The 18974-nt window shown below is 43.0% G+C and overlaps 1 protein-coding gene across 1 annotated transcript in view; it reads left to right on the top strand.

Annotated features, from left to right (window-relative positions):
- Window positions 1-18031, top strand: part of LOC135902939 (cell adhesion molecule Dscam2-like) — a 264364-nt gene extending 246333 nt beyond the window's left edge. The window contains exons 13-24 of the mRNA XM_065433273.2: window positions 641-789; window positions 2485-2616; window positions 3461-3619; window positions 4301-4371; window positions 6273-6507; window positions 7017-7106; window positions 7232-7414; window positions 8168-8461; window positions 13179-13358; window positions 14800-15080; window positions 16035-16135; window positions 17213-18031. Of these exons, the coding sequence (XP_065289345.2) occupies window positions 641-789; window positions 2485-2616; window positions 3461-3619; window positions 4301-4371; window positions 6273-6507; window positions 7017-7106; window positions 7232-7414; window positions 8168-8461; window positions 13179-13358; window positions 14800-15080; window positions 16035-16109 (1849 nt within the window). The 3' untranslated portion in view covers window positions 16110-16135; window positions 17213-18031. The remainder of the gene's footprint in view (window positions 1-640; window positions 790-2484; window positions 2617-3460; window positions 3620-4300; window positions 4372-6272; window positions 6508-7016; window positions 7107-7231; window positions 7415-8167; window positions 8462-13178; window positions 13359-14799; window positions 15081-16034; window positions 16136-17212) is intronic.
- The last annotated feature ends 943 nt before the right edge of the window (window positions 18032-18974 follow it).

Raw genomic sequence — 18974 nt, 5'->3', positions numbered from 1 at the left:
TTCAGAACTCCTGCGGGGTACCGACGTTCAGACACGGTGGCTCATTTAGCAGAGACTGGGTTGTTCGCGTGCTTATGTCATTAATCAAGAACGCTGCGAAGCTGAGGGTGTCGGACCGGTAAAGCTGTTATAAACACTACATGCCGAAGCTAACACGGCCAAGATATTGAGGCGCACTCTACGTCCTGGATATATTTGCAGAACCGTTTTTCATCTTTACCTCAGTTTAAATTTGTACACAAGGTGACCGCTGATTTAAACTGTTGCGCTCTTCTGACTCGTCCTTGTAGCAGAGCAAGTCACCTAGGGAGGTGTGAATCTTCATATTATATTCATATATATGGCTAGCTTGCAATACCACAAAAATAATGATTGAATTTTGTCCTTCTTATTAGTTACATTTGTTACGTAATAATGATAAGATTAGCGCTTAAACGGATCAACATGCAAAGAGACTTGGGAAGGAATGCGACAAAAATACGCAAAGATATCGCGAACAAACTTACGCATCCATAAAGATTATTAGCTTTCTGGTCTATAAGAAACTATCTAAGAAACTTTCTATAAGAAACGTTTTCCGTCTTTTCATTAGTTTGTATCAGCGCTGAGTTTCTTGCCAATCCGCCTTCACAAAGCGCAGGTACACAGTCAACGATCACGAACGGGAGGACGGCATGGCGTCTCAGCTACTGCTCCGTGACGTCAGGACAAACGACACTGGAACTTACGCCTGCAAGGTTGCCAACAGCCATGGCAAGGACGAAATGTTCATCAAGCTCACCGTACAAGGTAAACGGATGACCCTGTACTCCTAGTGTACTCTTACGAAAGGATAGCACGAAAATTTTCATTCGTAATAGCTACTGTAAATACTAGGGGTGTGCGAAAAGAGATTATTGAGACCGAGTCGAATACGAACTGAATAGTTCCAGAAGCGAACCAAATCGTAGCAGATATCGAATACGTTTCGAATAGTTTTCGAATAAGGAACAGCTTTTATCACAATTAATACAAAAGGATTTTAACATCCCGGTATTGTTAAAGTTAGTAATTTTCTGTCATTACATAGTACGTTATGAAGCGTTGCTTATAAAAAGCCCAAATTGGGTGTTTGCAGCAAACAAGTAGTTTCTTCGCACACCCAGGGTTCTTCAGAGAATGCGAATGATTGCTGTACAAACTGTAAAGTATAGCTAATTAAGTGGTGTATCCGGTTCTACTACGCAAGTCCCTGATGTTTTATTTCTATACAATGCCAGCACGGGGGAAAAGTTGCTGTAGCTCTGCTGCAATTTTATGTTTATTTGGGTGCAGTTGACGTTTTTAAGTTTTCTAAAAGTATTCGAAAACTATTCGCATTTACCAATACTGACTATTTGATTGGAAGACAGAATCGAATATGACACTATTCTGTTTTTTATTCGAAGGTTTCAAACATTTGCACACCCCTAATACATATTCTACAAGCAGCCGTAATGAGCAGTTCAGCCGTTCGCTTGTTCACCCGCTCAGCACGGAAGGCAGTTCATCTGCTGAGGTTAGATATACGTGCACCTCCACGCCATTGCTATTACCCCTTGGGAAGGTCGGGCTCTTAAGGCTGGTGCCTTCGCTTCATCTCCCAAACACTGCTCTGTGCTGCGTTCTACGTGCACTGAGCACGTAGCCACCTGTGGGGACACAACGTTTACAGAGAACAGCCAGCTACTGTGCCAGAAAATATCTTCAATGTGCGTTAGCAGCAATGATCACCTGTGCTGGTCCACCTGGGATCGCGAATCTCCGCTTCTGGCGTCATTGTGGTACCGTCACAGTGACGGCAGTATGCACAGATTTATGCATAGTAGCCGCAGAACGTAAAGCGCCCACGCATGGTGTATGCGCCGCAGAGTCAAATATGTAACCTAGAAAACAGGCGTTTTGCAGAATCTCGGGAAGAAGAGGAATAATATAGGCAGTTTCAACAATTTCAGCCGTGGTATCTGCAAATAGCACTACGTTATCCTGCTCGTCTATAAAACTGATTAGTTTACATTTCCGTTATGGCTACCTGAAATGGTAGAAAATGCAAAGCAGTAACAAGACAATCTTGAAGCTAACATGAGGAACTTGAGAAAGTTATTTGATTGATCGCTGAGCCGCATTTTGTAACGATTAGTTCTATCTGATTCTGTGTATTTTTATTAAGCGCTGCGCCCAGCGGACGACATTTATGATTATTACGGAGCGACTTCAAAAGAGCCATTGACAAAGCGCATGAAATTCGAAAAAAGAGGTCTTAGAAAAAAAAAAAACGATCCTGGAACAGCCCATTCCCTGCCTATTTTTATTACTCCTGAAGACTGCTTGTTTGCTAACCAAATCTGCCGCCTCGTTTCATTCTTCAGTTGCACCTATACCCAAACTGTAGCCCTTACCTGCGTAGAATAGCGATCGCGTGGGAAGGAAACCGAAGCACTTGGTTAAAATTCCATGTACTTGCAGAGGCGCCCTCTCCACCGACCAACGTCCACGTAAGCCATCTAGCCAGTCGGTCGGTTTCTATACGTTGGAGCGTACCTTTCGACGGAAACTCACCCATCACGCAGTATGACCTCAAGATACACTCTTCAAGAGGTACGCACTTCTCACCTTTGGCTAAGCGGGCAGTCTGAAATCTGAATATGTAAACCAAACTCTCGCGCCGTGATTCTCACTGTCGTTAACGTGTCATCAAAATTAATACGAAAATGTTGTGTGGTAATTTTACTGTTTCCTTCTGGCAACAATACCACCTTTTATCATTGGTTGTAAAACTGGCTAACAGAAGTCCAAAGCTTGAGCACGCAATCTAAGACGCAGTGTTTTTGTTGCTTTCCATAATGAAATAAAAGCGTGTTGAAATCTAGAAAGCATTTGCCATGGAAAATAACCCATATAGCGGCGCACCGTATTTTTTAACGTTGGTTACCTTTGTCTTAACATAACAAATCTAAAATTGTGTACCTATGCTCTGTGAAATGCACTTTGGCGCAGACAATGTGGTCTTTTTATGCGTTGAGTGCCCACATATCCACTTTGGCAGACAAGCGATGTAATTGCTTACTTGCGTTGCGGAGACAAAATACGTTCATTTTTCTCGATCAACCAGAGTCACTGTGGTCAGCATGTTCGCTTTTCTCTCATATATTTCTGTGTACACTTCTACCACATGTTTCTATTGTATACATATTTTGTTTGCTTTCGCAGCTTTTCACTTGATATGAAGAGAAAGACACAACAGCAAAACAAAATTTAAATTTAGCTACTATTTTATTCCGCATCTCCAGCAGAGCGACGTTAGAAGCTCTCTCTCCGGTACTGTTAATATTGTCTGCAATACAAATAATTTAACAAAAGGCGCAAAGCAGAGTGCAAACGCAACACACTGGTCGCAGTAACAATGAAAGCGCTTTTCTCCCGCTTGCTTTTCGGTATGAAGACGGCACTTCACGTGTGATACCTATTCCTGGAACCCAGCTAGAAATGACACTGGACAGCCTGAGCCCAAACTCTGCGTACAGAGTCGAAGTGGTCGCTGTCAACGGTATTGGTACGGGCACTCCCAGCGAGCCTCTCTTCTTTACCACCGACACCGAAGGTAATTATCCGGACAATGTTCGGCCAATAAAAGGGGAATCTTCCATCCATTAAACTTGCGGGGTGTCGTCAGATGCGTTTTAATATGGTGGAGCAAATACCGTAATGGGCTCTTTTGTTTCGGTTTGCCATTTCATTGTCTCTTTCTAATACAGAACGAAAGAGATTCGTTCGCCAGGGACATAGTTCTTTTACATGTTATTCTTGGTTAGTTTGCTAATTTATTTTCATTTCCTCTTCAGTTACTCCGTTTTTTAGTTTAGGTAGTTCCCCATTCTCAATACAGCATAGGCGGGCAGTCAAAAATCTGCCTATGGCAACCAAAGGCAATGTGTGCAAGTTACATGAGTGTATTTACTAGCATAAGAACAGAATTGTGTGTGTAAATGTGCATACCACTCTGGTGCTCCTATTTTTTTGAACTAGTTATAATTATATTAACAGCACTGTCTTTCAAACACTCCACAATTAGTAATCCTTTTAATTGACTGCGACCGACCGTAGTGCCGTTTTAAGTGCTCCTTGTGTCCAAATGTTCAAATAAAAGCCTGTGCAGATCTTGAACTAAGTTTCTTGAACCTCTTCTTGCCTTTTCTCGCGTTTTTATGAACAAAAAGAAACAAAGCCTTTCAATTGGAACACCGTCTCTGACATTATTGCTTACCCGTTTCATTTCCTACAGCACCATCCACGAAGCCGATTGATCTGAAAGTCATTCCGCTCAACGCATCTAGCCTTCGCGTAACTTGGAAGGTCAGTACACGCTTTCTTTTCCAGAAGTATCACCCGCACAAGTGAGATGGTGTACAAACAGCATAGATATATGAAACTCTCTACCGGATCATATAAGACTCTGAAGGCAGTTTTCTTACCTATCAACCGTACATGTTGGTTGTTCCACGATTCTTAACGCTGCGGGTACATAACCAGCGTCTTATGCGCATTACTTCTGTTTAAATAAACTCGGTGTGCGCTAAAAAATAATTATTATCGAGAAAAGGCAGGAAATGTGCGGGGAACATTTAACATAAACACAAATTCTCTTCCCGGAAAACATCTTCAGAGCTTCATATTGTTGGCATTACCGAGAAATCTTATAAACATGGCAATTAATGTTACACTTCCGACAAATACAGCGCAGTGGTTTCACTTACCTACGTAGCTATTTGCTAAAGTACTGCGCTCATGGCTGTATATGAACGTACAGTCGCGGACAGAATAAAATGGACCACGGGATCTCCGAAAACGTTCAATTCCCGAGCAGCCTGTTGCAGTAACCAGTAAAATTGCCCACGACAACTTTGTTAGCATATTCTAGTCGAGGTCCAAAATGCAAATACCAGATTGTGTTGTGAGGTTGCGGAGATATTTAGCTTTTTCTTAGATTTCATGGACCTTAACATTCTGTCCGCGACTGTGCGTACTGAGAATCGGTTAGAAGCACAGCTATTCTGTGGTATGCATACATTCCTACTCGCTAGCTAGCGTATATCCGAGCACAACGGCAACAAAATACTCACCTTCCCTGTTTATCTATGCTTATTTGTTTTCGCTCATCGATGTGTAACTTCAACCGATAGTCATTAGTGAGTGAGTGAGTGAGTGAGTGAGTGAGTGAGTGAGTGAGTGAGTGAGTGAGTGAGTGAGTGAGTGAGTGAGTGAGTGAGTGAGTGATTGAGTGAGTGAGTGAGTGAGTGAGTGAGTGAGTGAGTGAGTGAGTGAGTGAGTGAGTGAGTGAGTGAGTGAGTGAGTGAGTGAGTGAGTGAGTGAGTGAGTGACGAGTCAGAAGTGAGTGAACCAGTAACTGAGTTAATGAATGAATGAGTGACGAGTCAGAAGTGAGTGAACCAGTAACTGAGTTAATGAATGAATGAGCGACCAGTCAGAAGTGAGTGAACCAGTAACTGAGTTAATGAATGAATGAGCGACCAGTCAGAAGTGAGTGAACCAGTAACTGAGTTAATGAATGAATGAGCGACCAGTCAGAAGTGAGTGAACCAGTAACTGAGTTAATGAATGAATGAGCGACCAGTCAGAAGTGAGTGAACCAGTAACTGAGTTAATGAATGAATGAATTATAAAGCGGATCCTCAGACTTGTGAGAGAAGTCCGACATCATTCCGTAACTTTGTCATGTGATTAGCGCTACAATTAATTCGTTCATAGGCACTGATGCAGTGAATAAGAAGAGATCTTGCGATTGCTCCTTGGGAGCAACATAGTTATCATCAATAGGGTAGCTTGGACAAAGCACGACACTTACATGTGTACTCAATACCACATGAACACAGATAATCTTCGCTTAACCTTTGCTACACCGTAAACCGATTTGCACTTTTAGGGGTGCTTTTTGTGTATAACTCAAATGAGTGTTAACTTCTCATTTCCAGACCTCTTTGCACCGTTAAAAAGCTCTAAGAGTGCAAATTTATTTACAGTGTAATTTCGTCATGCTAGCCTGAAGTAGGCTGAGAAACTTCTGCCTTTTGCGGGAACAAAAACTGCGTCAATGCACAGTGTCTATGTATCTACCGGGTTTTGGTGTCAAAATGCACCAAGAATCCCCGACTATATGCACGTGGTTATCTATAGAGTGCTTGCGTATTGCCTTCAACGGTACGCCAACTCACACATTGTACGGCGTCGAAACGCAGATGCAGCAAGGTGACAGCAAAATCACAGGCTACTATGTTGGATACAAGGCAGAAGCTGACGGAAGAGCGGAATCATTTGTCTACAAGACGGTCGAGTCTCGTCCAGGGAAGAGCCAAGAGTGCGACATAAAAGACCTGCGTCCGGGTACTAAGTACACGGTTGTCGTTCAGGCCTATAATGGGAAGGGACCCGGACCTACGTCGGAGGAGACTGTCGGAGAGACTCAAACATCTGGTAATTGTTCTATTATTATCTGCGCACAGTTTCTCTTTCCCCGTCTCTGTCGTGTATATTTCCTCGCCCCTGTTTTATCACATACTGTCCTGGAGCAGATCGGAACTGTCTGTGCTAATTACAAATGTAGGTCATGTCCATAACGCAACTGTGTATGTCAGTGCCTTACCGAAGACATTAATTACAGTAATTTGGTCCCCTTTCCCTTTTTCGCAGTTCAGCGTAGATAACTAGTGCGCTAACTTCAGTGTAGCTAACTTCCCGCAAACACAATCTCTGTCTAAAAAAAGGACCTGTATTGAGCGGAAATGAAGACACCCTTCATTTTCCCCTCGAAAATTATGGCAATGCTATATAACTGACAGCATTCTTTAATTCACGCTAAGCCTTAGTTCTAATACTTCAGTATTTCATAATCATGTAGACTCTTATGATGTTTGTTGGACAAACGTAATTATTAGCAAGTGCAACACTTACTTATACATTCTCACTTGTTGCGATTTGTCTAGATATGGCTTCGCTTTTTCGTGTGACCGTCAACTACACGTCGTCAACGGAAATACGTGTAATTTGGCACGACATCATCGGGTCACGGCATGGTAAGGAAATTTATGTTCCCTCGCGTAGGCCTCGTGGAACGCGTGGACAGATCTGTTAGCTGTTAGCTGTTAGCTGTTAATAGAAACATACACAAGCGCCGTGCCTCTCGCATGTCTATACGCAGGTTACAAGCTCTTTCTTCGACCAAACGCCAGTGACTGGGAAGCATACAAGGTACCAGGAACCACGAATGGGTACACATTCAACAACCTGCGCTGCGGGACGCGCTATGAAATCTACGTCGAAGCGGTCGGCGACAGCAGGCCTAGGATGACCTCCATTATCACTGCCAGTACTAAAGGCTCCGGTAAGAACTCGGTGCCTCATAAGATGGTAACCATTGCTGTGCTCCTTTGTCCGCTAATGACGCAATAGTCGATGATGCCTCTTTTTGAGTGACACGCGGCCCATTTCCTAAGCAACCGGCGTCTTGGAATGACGATCGTAACGTCATCCTGCAGTAAACCAACGCATGTGCTTTCCAGAGAATTCAAAGTTCTCCTTGAGAGCTACTGCTACTAGTAAAGCAAAGAGGATATTATTTGATGTGGTTTAGCTATAGCTCTAGTCCAGATACTATTGTCCAGTTTTTAGAGTTGTCTTGTGACGACTGGCGGGCTACGTAAACAAAGGCAAAATGCAACGATTATTCAGCCCGATGTAAGAATATGATGACCAACCAAAGATAATGCGGAAAGGTAGTAACGCTGCAGTACTTGTTAAACAGCCTAGTCAATCGGTTTGTTTGGCTCAAACAGGCGATAAAATGGATGGAGATGTCTATATATCTCAAAAAGAAAAGCACCAGCAACATTTACGAACTCGGAAAAGCTCTGCTTTTTTTTTTCTTTTGCACAAGACGCCCATGAATTAAAGGAACTAGAAGTTAACGAACACACAATTTTTGCAGGATAAAATTGCTCACCCGTTGTATCTGTTCAGGTGCACCTAAGCCACCGCATAAAAGTGGATTTGCTTCAAGGAGCTTACGTTCTTAAACATTTGAATGCGGAGGATAGTGGCTACGTAACGCGTGGCCCTGTTGCCATGCGCTGCACAGTGCCAGTAGCCCCGGCGCACCAGCAGCCGCTGCTGGTGGACAGCGAGAACGTGCCGCTCGACCTTGAGGCTTTCGGAGACGGTGGCTGCCCCATCGGTCACTACGTGGTCAAGTATCGGGCGCTGGACGACACCGAGTGGACGGTCGTGTCCAAGGAGGGCAGCAAGGGACACGTGGTGGCACTGAACAACCTGGAGAGAGGACGTCGCTACAAGCTGCTCCTCGGGGCAGCCAACTCGGCTGGATACACGGAACGGCTGTACGACATGCACGTGGCGCCCGCCGCCAGCAAAGGTGCGTCAGCTGTCCCACGCCAGCTTATTCACGGACGCATAGTCCTGTGAGTGACGAAGACGGCTTCCTATGAAAGTTTCGTAGCCTGCGACTGTTCCTTATCCCGTTAGTACCCTTTTATAACTTTCGTCACGCGTGTGGTACGGAGGCACTGACGTCGTTCATAGCCTCCTACGCCCGAAGTGCTCGATGCAATGAATAAACAAAATAAATATTCGCAGCAAGACAACCTTACAGACAAGGTGAGTACCTCATCTGCAGCTGTTACTCCCGAATAATAATAATAATAATAATAATAATAATAATATTATTATTATTATTATTATTATTATTATTATTATTATTATTATTATTATTATTATTATTATTATTATTATTATTATTATTATTATTATTACTATTATTATTATTATTATTATTATTATTATTATTATTATTATTATTGCCATCTTGAGTTTATACATTGAAATACAGAGAGGCTTGCGTGGCAGGATCCCGCTACATCGACAACCGAAATACTGTAAAAGACATTGAACAGGATTGAAAAGTGCCTCGAGCAGCCATTCGCGAGGCAATATTGCGTGTAGTCGCGGGCTTCTTTCACGCTCGGAAAAACGCTTTTACGTAGCACGTATTGAGCAGTGCAAATCTTATCGGGGGTTTTTCATGTTACTGTACACTTTTATCATTGACTCTTTTAATCTAATTATTGTGTTTGACAAATTTATTTAATAATAATACTAATCATATAGTTACGTCGAACGCAAAAAATTATGTTATTATCTCCAAGAGATGTTAACCAACATTACCTTAGTTTGGTACAGCTACGTGCCCTTTATATATTATAAAATCTTGGTGCACAACAGTTGGGACGCCCTGTATATGACTCCATTAGGTTGCACAACTCGCTGGTTCGTCAACGACTTTCGTGTCGTTGTGGCGTAGCATTTCACTTCATTTCATTCAAGTTCCTTTATTTAGTCTGAAGGCCACAACATTACAGAGAAGAAGGGCCGGGGGGTTATAAAAGTACGCAAGTATATATAAAGAAAACAGAGCAAAGTGAACATAATACAGGCCACTAAGAAAACGAACTTAAATTGTATATTATAACCAGAAAGAGCAGTCTTGAAGGCATTAGTATCACTTACGAAGGCGACGGAGTCTAGAAGGTGGTTCCAGTCCGTGCATTTTTTTTTTTTTTTTTGGGGGGGGGACGAAGGAATTAAATTTCACGTTGGTGCACCTCTTGGGGGCACATCAGCCATGAGCTGATGAACACCAAAATATGACATGTATTTTTATTAAAAATAGATCATTCGATGTATACCTGTACCTGTAGCAGCGTATCACAAGTTTTACTGCAAATGTTGCAGTGACACGATCCACCAAGCAATTGTAACTGTTTTAGCGGGCGACACGAAGTTTGGAAATATCACAACATATGGCTCCTGCCTATGGCTGAATACTGTTGTTTTTGACCAAAAGCATATTGCAAAATATTTGCTATAAGAATTATAATTAGGCATCTAACCTTGTATTTGTTTGTATCAAGACTGGAAATAACCAACTTTATTCAGTTATAGGCATCGTTAAATTATTGCCAATACCGAACATAGTCTTATAAACACGAGATTAAGCAAATCAATACACAAAAAACACATCCTGATGCCTTCGTAAGAGTTTGTCATTATAAGAATGTTTCCGTATTAGTTATTTGAGCGAGACGTTGATATTCGCCGTTATGAAGCGCGAATGATACCGTGTAGAATGCCTGCCTGTTGATCGTTCTGATCTCAAAACAGAGACAGAAATTCTGTTAACCAAAGGTACAAGGGTTACTTACACAACAGGAGGACTCATTAGAATGCACAAACGCTGATCCGCCGACAAATGTAGTCGTACGAACAATTATGCGACACGCGCTAATCCTGGATACATTTATCAAACAACGTGAGATCCCATATATGATTGCGCTTAGAAAGAGCCCCTCCGCCCTTTTTTTTTCTTATTCCGTTTACAGTGAGTGCTGTTATGGGCTTAGTCCCCTAGTCCTTTTAATGCCCGCCCGTGCCAGTGGTGTCTGTCGCTGGCATCGAAAAGGGCTCTGCCAGACCATTTATTAAAAAGAAAGTAGCATTGCCCAGCGGCGATTTGAACGCCATATTCACCGATTGCCACTCGAAGGTTGTACCTCTCCGCCACTGTCGCTTCTTCGCTACCGGAGGCCCCAAATGCACAAATAAGCATGGCTCGAACGAGTGCAATTGTGGGCGAAACTGCACTCTTTCTCTTTTAACCACAGCGCCTTTCCATATGCATAAGTCGTCAATAAGTACAGTCTTTCATTTTCAGACTTTCTAGATTATTGTGTCCACTTATGTGACCGGTGTATTGTGTGCCCAATAACGAACCCTAAGTGGTCAAAACTGATCCGCCGTCACCCACTACGGCATGCCTCACAATCTTATGGTGGTTTATGTGGGTAAAACATCGGAATGCTTTTTTATGTGACAAGCCTAGCTATTTATAGAGAACGACAACACTATCGAGCTCTATAGCTATATACGGACATCTCTTTTCTGACATGAGCACGCACAAGAATAAACATAGCGAAAAGGACACTGTCCCTTCGCAATTTCAAGGGTTCCGCGCAAGTGGTTAGTTACAAAGCAATCACCAATATTTAGCTTTGTCCAACCATGCGGCTGTCTTCTACGCACCACGCAACTGCACATAAGCTTGCAGAAATTTAAATTTTTACCTGTTAATTTGCGCGAGGTTTAGCTAAATTACGCTTAATTGTTCCTGCTTTTGCGAGGTCTTTTGCAAAATTCCTATCGGCATTATAGTGGTGCAAACAAAATTAGCCATATTAGCAAATGCACTATTTACAATTTTACAGTTTCCGATTTCCAATACCGCCCTATCAGCTGTAATGTCGATAGGTGCTCTGGTTATGCGACAAATGAGTACACCAATTCTGCCCGGTTCAGACGGCTCAGTAGGCGCAATGTACAGAATCGTGATGTTTTCCTTTATCGTGGAGTTATTAGAATTGTAATTTTTATGGTTCACTTTTCTTTGCTTTAGTTATTTTCAAGAATTCTTGTAAGCGAATTGAAGACCTAACTAAACAATCAACTGCTTACCTTCGGTAGATTTTTTTTTCTTTGAACTTCAACAAACATCATGAAATTTGGTCTGGTTCTGTCCCCGTGCCCTTATCTGGGCGCATGAAGCATCTTTACGGTGGCTTCAGGCTGGAGTGGCCGTTACGTCATCAATGACCTCGGCTTGGGGATCGGTAAAGGTCAACCAAGGAACGTGTCCAAAGTATTCGGCTCCTATGGCAATGACAGACGCTCAACATCGGCGTTCACTTTGCCCTGGAATGCAGGCAATCAGATGCGACATATTAAGAAACACTATACTGAAGCCAGCTGTAGCTGAAAGCTACAAAGGTTGGATGACGGACAATAAGTTGGCAGATACATCGCTGCAGTTCTGCACAATGCAGAACTTACATCTATTATGAAATTTGTTTTTATTCGCCGTATGCCTTGCCACAAATACACCCCGAAGAATAAGTTTGGTGCAGTGCGAGCCCCGACGAATGATTTGTCCATTTTCACGCATTCATTTAGAAGCTCGTGAGGTTAATAGTCTGCTAAGTTGACTCCCCATGTGGACGAAAACTTATCCGTAGAACTTTCTTGAGTGCAAGAAAAAAAACTAAAATAAATAATGTTGGCAGGTGAGGCATCTACCACTGCCGGATCCTCGGGACTTGTTATCTATCTTACCCGCCAACGTTAATGCATTATTCCGTACAGGCATGTCTGTGCTTCTCCCGACCATTGTTCATGAACAACCAACAAACGTTTGCAGAAAAGCGGAAAGTATGTGCCTAAACTTTCACTGCGCTTTGAAAGAATCACAGACAGTTTGGTGTATATCTTGTCCCCCTACATTAATGGTCATCAATCATGCCTGCACATCCCTTTCTTTGCACTCTGTGCTCGCCATTTTCTTTTGAAGAAAGTAGTTTCAAAGAATGTGAGCTTGGGCGTGTTGTCGTTTGAATTTAGCCTTTAGCGCACAAAAGGCACAGGGACAGTGCACACAGTCGTGGACGAAGCGGCCACTTCCAACAATCGTTTATTTTCACTAGTATCACACTTCCATATAGGGGACAATCAGCCAGTATGCGCAAGCGCATTTGTACAATTGCATAAATCATCACACGAAGCATGAAATATATGCGAGCAACAAATGATAATAAAGATGGAGGTGAAATGCGAAAACACCCGTGTACTTAGATTTAGGTGCACGTTAAAGATCCTCAGGTGGTCGAAATTGCCGGTGTCCTCCACTACGGCTTGCCTCACAATCAGAAAGTGGTTTTGGCACGTAAAACCCTATAATTTTTTTTAAATGATAATAAAAACAGGCGCTTCGTGTACGTTTGTCGACATTTCCCTGCGTATTTTGTGCGCTAAAAGCTACAGATAGAAAGCAATGTTACGCTAACACGCCTATGTGCTCTGTGACCTGAAGATTTCCTAAGTGCGCGGGTGGGAAAAATAAATACACTCAAGATAGATGGCGATCATTATTAGGAGACAAGATAAGCACCAAACGGTGCAAACTTTTTTTATGACAAAATGCGTGGCATGAAGCATTTGCCGCTTTCTTTTTTCTTTTATTTTAACAGGCGTATCGGAGACTTCTACGAGTGCGGCATCTCAGCAAGAGATGCACCGCAAGCTGGCTGTGGTGACTTCAATTGTATGCTCTGTGGTGGTGCTCATTGTCATCATTGTGGCCGCTTGCGTAGAGCTGGGGCGCAGGAGAAGAAGAGAGCGTGCTGAAGCTGCCGCCTCAGAAATATACGGTATGTTTTCCACTGCCCCCATTTCGCCTATCTCGACATGATTCAACCTGTTCCACTTTGAACCCAAATATTTGCGAAGTCGCGCCTCTTCCCGCACTCCTATGCTGAAAGCCATATATATGTATATATATATATATATATATATATATATATATATATATATATATATATATATATATATATATATATATATATATATATATATATATATATACATATATATATATATATATATATATATATATATATATATATATATATATATATATATATATATATATATATATATATACAGTGAAAGCTCGTTAATTCGAACTTCAATAATTCGAATTTATGGATAATTCGAACTGTACGATTTGGTCCGCCCAAGCTCCACAGAAGTCTATGTATAAAAAAGTCCGGTAATTCGAACACGAGGAGAAGGTTCCCTCACGGATAATTCGAACTACGCTCACCTGGCACACGGCCAGAGAAAAGCTCCTGCTGCCTACACACAAGGCTGTATTGCCTCCGAAACGGAGAGAACGGCGAGAGAAGGCAAAATCGGAAAAAAATCTAACCGACGCGGGGTCAGCCAGAAGGCAGTGGCGGCTGCCGCCTCTCCATTCTACGTAACCTCCAAGACTTCTTGCCCGTTGCGAATCTCGGAGGCTTTGCAAATCTTGTACAGCTGCTAATGTTGTGCGGACATGGCACGGCAAGCGCCAAAACACAGCGAATCAAGTACGTCGCAGCTGCGCTTGCAATCAAGAACCAACGAATGAGGGCCTTCGCCACCTTCACATGTTCAGCGTCTTTGTCTCGGCAGTCTTCATCGGTTGTGCACCCCTGTTTTCAGCTTAGGAGGTATCGGCCGTCGCGAATCATTGTGATAGTGTTAAGCCTCGGCTAACGTTCATTTCGGTGGACATCGGTGGTGTGGCACAGTCGGACCCAGAGCTTCGACTTGAAGATGGCATGTGCCCGCGCCATCACTTTCTGACACGCCAAATTTCTGACGTGCCCTACTGCTTCCAAATCGCAGTGTACTGTTGCTCTCCTTCACTTTCGTTATTTCGAACTTTCGTTAATTCGAACTGAAGCGGCTTCCCCTTGCGGTTCGAATTAACGAGCTTTTACTGTGTATATATATATATATATATATATATATATATATATTCGCATAAACGTTAACACAGTGAAAAAAGGAGTCCACACGTTTCCGACGCACATTCAGCATTGTTTACTCACAATTATTTGTCCTGAATGTTCCAAGCCAATCAATAATCGCATAGACTGGACATGGCGAGAAGGCATTAATTGGCATTACTTGAGCATAGCCTTGCAACAAGGGTTGCAACCAAGCATTTATCGTAGTGCACGTTGTCACCGGCCTAATATTGCTACATAAGATAGACTCGCCAGGTGGTGTCACTAAGACACCTTTCCTGACTAAACGCAGCCGAACCCCGCCTGAAACCCGCTTCCAAGTGCGAGGAGGTTGCGCTGGCCACTTGGGACAAACAGAAGGAGCCGCTGCCGACACCAGCTCGCAACGGCGAACTCCCGCATCATCATCAGCAGCAGCAGCAACAGTTGCAGCAGCAGCAGCTGTACGCACCCTGTCCGTACGGCACCTCGTCGGCCCGAATGCGGCCGCACGTCGCCGAGGGCACTCTAGGAAGGCGCCAGCACACTAGGGCAGACATCGTCGAGGAATTCTACGATATGCCGCTGCCGCCGGTGAGTGCAGAGACTGCCACTTCGAAACGGAAGCCCCTAAATCATTATGTATTTATTGCATAAACGCCAGTAGGAGTAACCAGGCATGTTTTTTCCCGCCAACTGCGTAATTCACGGAAGTCAGTGGTCTAGCGTACTTAACGTATGTGTAGAGATGGCAGCTCGCTTAGCACAGTCTAGATTTCTTTGCTCAGAATCAATTTTTGAGGGTAGGACTCGTATGTAAAACGATCAACGCATGATGAAGCTGTTGTGAAGGCAAAAATAAAGGAAAAGAAATGGCTTAGTACACATTGGATGATGGGCTCGGATACTTGCTAAGGGTTCTCTGCTGGACTTTTGAAATTTTTATGTCACTAGGTCTGAAAGTAAGCAGGAAAATAAAACGCTATGCTTTTTGATTGGACACCTTTTATGTGAGCGAAACAACTTCTGATAAGATAATCTTGGTATCATTGTTGATAAGATTCTCATGTTAACTAAGTGACCTTTTCGTCGGAAAGTCATTGAGTCATCAGCTCGTAGTACTTCACTTGCAGCTCCTCACATTCGTGGACTAATTGTTAATGTGCCACACACGCAGTCCCACGTTCAACATTTAATCTATACGAATGAAGTTTAAGCGAATAGGCGGAGTTCAATCTCTCTAGCACCTGAAATCCAAACTAAGTAATCCCTAGATGGTTTCCAGTTTACGTTCCAAATACAGAAGTATGACTACGCAATAAATAGCTTTTGCCACGTTTTTTCGAAGGAAATAGTACTAATTTCCTTTCTCAATGAACAAATATGAACCCCTCTTCTTCCTATGGCTTGTGTAGGCTACAACCATATTGCTACACTGTTTTCTAAAGACAGGGCCCCTACGGGTATTTATTTTACAATTACAGTTACAGTATCTTTTGAACTTGGCAATAATGCATACAATTGACTCGATCTCCATTTGGATTTCAGTATGCCGTCCACCGACACTTCATCCGGCTGGAGTCTTTACCGGTTCATTGTCTCGACAAAGAGTCTCGCCTGTAACTAAAAACAACACACTGCTCAAAAAGGTACACAAAAGGTCTTACACATTAGAAAAATATACTTCACTCAACGCCTCTGGAAAGCACTCAAGTTATGCACATCCACCGCAAAACGCACTCTGCTTCATAATACCAAGAGCTTTGTTTTCAATCTGCACCGCTTCGCGACATCTTATAATATGGGACATATACTCTTATTACATCAAATGACGCTTTGTATATAAGCAGCCCATAAATCGATTTCTTTGTGGCAATTCAGTAAATAGCGGTTATCAATCGTAGGCCTTATTCAGTGATGCCCAAAATGTTTTTCATGTGGCACAACGTTGACAGTTTTAAGTACGCTTGCGACTAACAATACTGAAAGCTCAATCTATGGGAATGCACATCCGACTTCCCTCCTTCTTCATAGTACATGATGTTGTAAAAATACGCTGAAAAGCAACCAATTTCTTCATTAAATCTGATTGTTTTCATGCCTGTTTCCGTTGCTTGCGAATAGTTCACTGCGCATGCATTTATGGCATCCCTTTCTTTTCCTTGCTTTATTCTGGCGGCTCGAATACTTCACTGTCGCACAAACCTGTATTTCAGCTAACAGGACAAAAAAAAAATAATAAGAGGGCACAGCAGCCTTGGTGCAGGAACGGCCAACTCTTAATTTCCGTGTGCTTCTACCTTTCCCAAGCAACACGGGGCATCTGCTCCGACCACGATGTTGGGACTCATGGTACAGATATTCCTGCCAGTAAAGCACAAATATGCAATGTAAACTAAGGAAACGGAGGCGCGACGCTTCTGTATACGCTGCGCTCTCGGGTATATAAATACCTGCACTCTTCGTTGATACTTGCCTTTCATGAAGCCTGACTGCAGCATTCTTATGGTGATTAAGCATATCTCACTCTGATTTACCTTCATCAGTCGGTTTTTCTTATAGATTTTCTTCGTTCTTATTGCCTTCGAACGTTTGCATTTTTCGGTTCAAGCACGTAAGCTCACTGAAAGCGCAACTGGGCACGCTGTTGTTTATTTCCACGAAATACTTTGAATTGGGTTTCGTTGTGTTTCCCTCACTTTCAATTGTCTTTTTTTTTCTTTCAGGGATTTCGGTGCTAATAGTAATTAATTTGGCATGGTAGTACCAAATCACGTGCATCTCCGTGAAACGTGTGGGACCGAGGACCATCCCGTGAATCCGTCACTTCGAGGATATTGAAACCGAGGAATTTCTTCGAGGCGCTGGAAGCCGCCCACTCTCGCAGAGCCGGGAGAACCAAAAATACCTGCTTTTGTGTAAGTGAAAAGTGTGTCTGTGTGTGCCAGAACAACTACGGCGTCTTTGACTTGCGTGCTGAAGCAAAACTGAAGAAGATATGAAGAGAAAGAACTGTGTCGGTTGTTTCGCGCCTGAGACGTACGACAGTGATCAAGCGAGACTCGAGAGGTGGACAACGTCCTGCAGTGAACGCAGCTTGGCTGCCGCCGTGTGTGCTCATAGTATAGTGTGCATTTTCAACTTGCGGGTCGTCTGTATAGGTTCAAGCAAGAACGCTCCCCAACCCTTCATTGCGCGTAGACTCGATTGTGATATGACGGACGCTATCTGTGGTGCAGCGTAGTGTAGGTGGCCGGTTGGAAGCGGCCTTAATTACTTTGGTCGCCCGACACCTGACTTTGACAGTCACGAAGCGTGACTGCAACATTTCTTGGACTCAACATTTCGACTGTGGTTCATGCGTAAAAGATGCTGTTCGTAGATGTCCACTATAATCGATCGCTTTAAAGTATGTTGTTCCAGGCGCGTTGTTGCAGGCAGCACCTAAAAAAACTATAACAGAGACTGAATTTATTAACCGTCAGCGTCATTAACCTCCTTGTTTAGTGTTGATTGTTTGTTATAAAGCACTCTGAAGAGCAAAAGTTGTAAAAGTTCACGTGTTCATGCGCTACTTGCTTGAAGCAAGCGCTCTCTCGTCGAACTAAAACAAAACCACCGATATATTGTTTCTTGTTTTAAATGTCACTGGCCCGTATTATATGGTTAATTTGCTTTGTCAAAGAGTTGCTGGGAATGAGCTTACTTTTGTTGAGCGCATCTTGATCACAGTGCTTTGCCTCCTTATAAAATTACTGCTCACCGCAGTGAAACAATAACTATAGTGATCATGCCGTTTTGTTCTCTTGGTTCGCTTGGATCGATGTGAGTTGTGTTAACGACGTCTGGGCCGATTCCGCTTATCTGGAGAGGCATACCTGCGATTACGACGTGGCCTATTCGTGGATACGCTACCTGTGCTGAGGCCCTGGTTACGTCCTGTCCTGAGAAGCCGTCGCTTGATCGATGGCTCTGTTATGACGCAAGGACAGTCGCAGTATTCTACACAGTGTAAAATGGAAACATGCGTTATCACAAAAGCACTCAAACGCCCGCTGTGGTGCCTTCATTACGTGAGAATCCCGAGAAACAAAGGGCTGCGCCTGAGGTAGTGCATTCGCACAAAATCTGAAAAAAACATTTTAACTTAAATGCGAAAAAGTACGACGTTAACGCTGCGCACAATTAATGGCTTGTAATGGAAGCATGCCTCTCGCGTTTCTTTTCAATTCTAGTTACAGCAAATCTGCGTGACGCATTTTGGCATGTGCTAAACTCTGTGCGACTTCTTGTACAGCAAGTTAGCTTTAGCTGTTTGCAATAACTTGGGAAATTTTTCTTGACATTGCCCAATCTCCCGCCATTAGATATTACTATTTCTTCAATATGGGGGTTAATGCCTCAGGTCATACAAGTGTATGGGATGCGGGCAAATAAGGATGATTAAATGAATAAAAAACATTTGCGGATCTAATAAATTCTAGGAGG

Source organism: Dermacentor albipictus, chromosome 3 (assembly GCF_038994185.2).
Source record: "Dermacentor albipictus isolate Rhodes 1998 colony chromosome 3, USDA_Dalb.pri_finalv2, whole genome shotgun sequence".
NCBI lineage: Eukaryota > Metazoa > Arthropoda > Arachnida > Ixodida > Ixodidae > Dermacentor > Dermacentor albipictus.
Note: the sequence above shows the minus strand (reverse complement) of the source record. Positions and strands in the feature narration are given on the sequence as shown.